The 3,485-nt window shown below is 34.3% G+C and overlaps 1 protein-coding gene across 1 annotated transcript in view; it reads right to left on the bottom strand.

Moving 5' to 3' along the window:
- The window catches only part of LOC105271335 (dynein heavy chain 8, axonemal-like), a 21,144-nt gene extending 18,399 nt beyond the window's left edge, over nt 1–2,745 (bottom strand). The window contains exons 1-4 of the mRNA XM_011312815.1: nt 2,569–2,745; nt 2,214–2,510; nt 1,862–2,017; nt 1,515–1,806 (exon numbers count right to left, since the gene is read on the bottom strand). Coding sequence (XP_011311117.1) covers nt 1,515–1,806; nt 1,862–2,017; nt 2,214–2,510; nt 2,569–2,745 — 922 coding nt within the window. The remainder of the gene's footprint in view (nt 1–1,514; nt 1,807–1,861; nt 2,018–2,213; nt 2,511–2,568) is intronic.
- Nucleotides 2,746–3,485: the final 740 nt, after the last annotated feature.

Raw genomic sequence — 3,485 nt, 5'->3', positions numbered from 1 at the left:
ATGGGAGAATTGAGATGGCTCGTAGTTCGATCAAAGTAACGTGTAGTTTAATACTCAGACTTTTGCAGAAAGCCCGATTGTGATATTCTTAGGAATATATAGATACTATCATCGGCAACAAAAATTATAGTACCGGGCATAATAGGCGAAAAATTTGTGATTGATTTTTGAAAAGATCTGAAAAAGGTGGTCGCCATTATGATTCTAAAATATTCACAACGTTGCTTCTATAGCTGAGCAATGTCGACAAGGTAGATAACAATGCAACAGTAATGGTACGGTACTTTCAACGACTTTCTGTTCTCATTGTTTGCGATTTAAAGTGCTGAATTTTCCCTTCTTATCGCGGAAATCTGATAAACTGTAATTTTCACTCATTTTGACACTTCACGTGTGAGGTTAAGCCACACATATATATAAACAGAGGTCGAAAACTTCTCCCCGCCTCGCTTAATGCGATGTTGCACTGTCAAAACTGGAGCGTTACCACCGTAGTTAGCCATACGTCAATATTTATAAATATATTCCATATTTCTTCACAATCTGAACCAAAAAGTATGCCATGGGGCTTGTAAATTGATACTAAAAATTATTTGTATCGTAAATGATTGATTTGAATATGTTTGTTTTGATTTCCGATACGGTGGCTCATTTGAAAGGATAAATATCCTGACGAAATCGATGCGTTTTATCGGCTAAATTCCCAATCCGCGATAACCCTAATTTTTTCGTCAATTAAAAAAAAAGAAAAGAAGTCGTTGAATACTACAACCCCTAGGTTACGAGGGAAGATGAACTAAACGTGTTGAGGAAATTATAAGATTATGCCTAAGAATTGTATATTTAATAGAATGGAGATCACTGTTCATATCATTATCACAATTAGAGCTTATCTTTAATTAGGCAAAATTTTGAGGAATTATTCTGTAAACACGCTGATTTATTGAATTTAGAAGCTATAATAGCGTATGTGCTAAATAATTTATATTTTTTATGTTTTTATGATATGGAAACTTTTCAGTTTGAAATAGATGAATATAAATTTGCGTGATATTTGTTTGTTTGAAAAATTTTAAGATACATCACTTTAGTCCGGGACATCATGATATTTTGCAACTATATGACGCTGTTATTTAATTGTCGATACATGCATTTTTCCCGCCATATGAAAGCCTTAGTCGTGATATCGTGTCATTTTGTCAACTTCAGATGGCATCAAATATTTGTTGAAAAAATCCGATAAAATTCAGGAAATAATTCTTCGTACTAATTTCATGGTTTCATATGTTTTTATCTATCAAATTAATAATGAATTCAATCAGATTTCTACGAGAGACATACCGTAAAGCTCATGAATCGACAATTTTAGTGCAAAGCATTCATCTACCACCGACATTCCCGCACGCATTAGAATAATGTTTCTTTATCATGAGAATACTATTCCAACTTACCTTCCATAAAATTGTTCATACCATTTAAAATCTTATGCGATCGACATGATTTAAAATAAATACCTTTCATTGTAACTGAAAAATCTATGATTGAAGTCCGCGCAAAGATTTCTGGTGTATAAGAAGGATTCGGAAATTTCGTTGTGATATACATTCGGAAGTCTTTATTCATATCCACTTCTTTATCACCTAATATGACTTTTAAGGAAGTCCCCATCTTTAAAAAATTTTTGTCTAATAAATTATCCAGAATGGGGTCCAACTCTTCCATTACATCTTCAATTAATAAGGGATTCCCAAGAGATACACAGTCTTCTAAATGATTCCGAAAATACTTATGACTGAGATTGGTAATCTGTCAAAAACAGAATAATGAAGAAGTGAAGAGATATAAAAATAATCATTTATACCTGTAATCCGCATTCACTTTCCTTGTTTTTTATCCACGTTTTTCCTTGCAGTTGAGGATCTATTAGAAGTGGATATCTGGACGCATTAGTTACGATAATAGCATTCTGCGTCGATAATTCATCGTTAGGCAGACCTTGCAGATTCCATTCGTTGATCTATGTGTGACATGAATCAATTGAGTTATTGTGCAAAAGTAATTTGCTGAATCGCACTTATAAAATACTGAATACAAGTGCTGTTCCACATTTGTTTTGAATTTAATTGAAAATCAATTGAAATTTTTGACGATTTTGTGGGATGAATATCAGTTGATTATCAGCTAAGATGAAAGTGAGTAATTTTATTACATACTGTTGCTACATCTGATAAAGCATCGGTGACATTTACATCGACTGAAAAAGCTATCTTTCTTCCTTGGATAAAATTAATCCAGTGTTTTTGAAGCAGTGAGCGAAACTCTTGATTGAAAGGTCCGCAGTAGAATAGAAATGCCGTCAGAATGACGGCGTCTCCAGTAAGACGCTCGATTTCGGAACGGAATAGGGTCAGTTGATTAGTCCACCGAATTCGTTCACCAGACAGGCCACCAATCAAAGCACTGGCAGTATCCATTTTTGCTTGACAAGCATCAGCAAGATCAACAATCTCCTAAAATTGTATGTAAGATTTCATTTAATGATCGACCTCAAAGAGCCAGTCAATTTACTTGACGTTCTGCTATAACAGCATCGAATTCATTCTGCACGATTCGTAAATCTTCATCCTTTTGCTTTAAAATCCCTTCGGCTTCTCTCAAATTTTGATTCGCTTTATCGTACTTACTCTGCTGAACAGCTAAATTAGCCTGAAACAGAAAAACTAGTTGAAAGACCCACTTGTTCATATTATTTCTGTGACACTCTTCGTATTCAGCATTGTTCACCCGAGACTTTTGATAATAAACATATTTTATAAAAAAATATTCCATGAAATATGTCATGACTCACAGCGCGCGACGCTGGACGTCGCTGTGGTAGGTACGTAAACCAACATCAACATAATGGCAATCTGCATTTCAGGAATCGCTACATTAAAATGGATTCATATAACCCTCCATTTTAAAATAATGTAATGCATACACGTAATATTATTTTGATTTTTAACGGCTGTAGGGGCACACACATAGTATAAGTATTAAATGTCGGGTGTCTAATTGTCTAGGCCAGGGATGGGCAACTTCCAGGTAGCTCGGAGCAGCGTCATAAACTTGAGTTAGTGAGGGATCTTACAGTCCCTGTACTGGGGAGCATCCCATTGCGCCTCTGTCACATGATAAACTGGGGAAAATGGCCGCTGCGATTAATATAAAGTGAAATTTAAAAATCCACACATGGCAAACAACTTTTCTAAATATGAAAATAACTATTATTCATTGAATGAAACATGAAATTACTCTTAAAATTCAGCTTCCCGAATTGTTGACATCTTTTCACTTACTTTTTAATTTTTGGTCCAATAACGACCTTACCGAAAAATCTGTCAAAGAAGAACTACCAAACATTGCAGTTTTTACCGACTGACGTGAATTCTGAATTAAAAAAATGAACATTTTTTGATAATAATATTTTTTTTTCAAATGTTCTT

Source organism: Fopius arisanus, unplaced genomic scaffold, assembly GCF_000806365.1.
Source record: "Fopius arisanus strain USDA-PBARC FA_bdor unplaced genomic scaffold, ASM80636v1 scaffold00107, whole genome shotgun sequence".
NCBI lineage: Eukaryota > Metazoa > Arthropoda > Insecta > Hymenoptera > Braconidae > Fopius > Fopius arisanus.
This window is presented reverse-complemented; position numbering and strand designations above follow the sequence as displayed.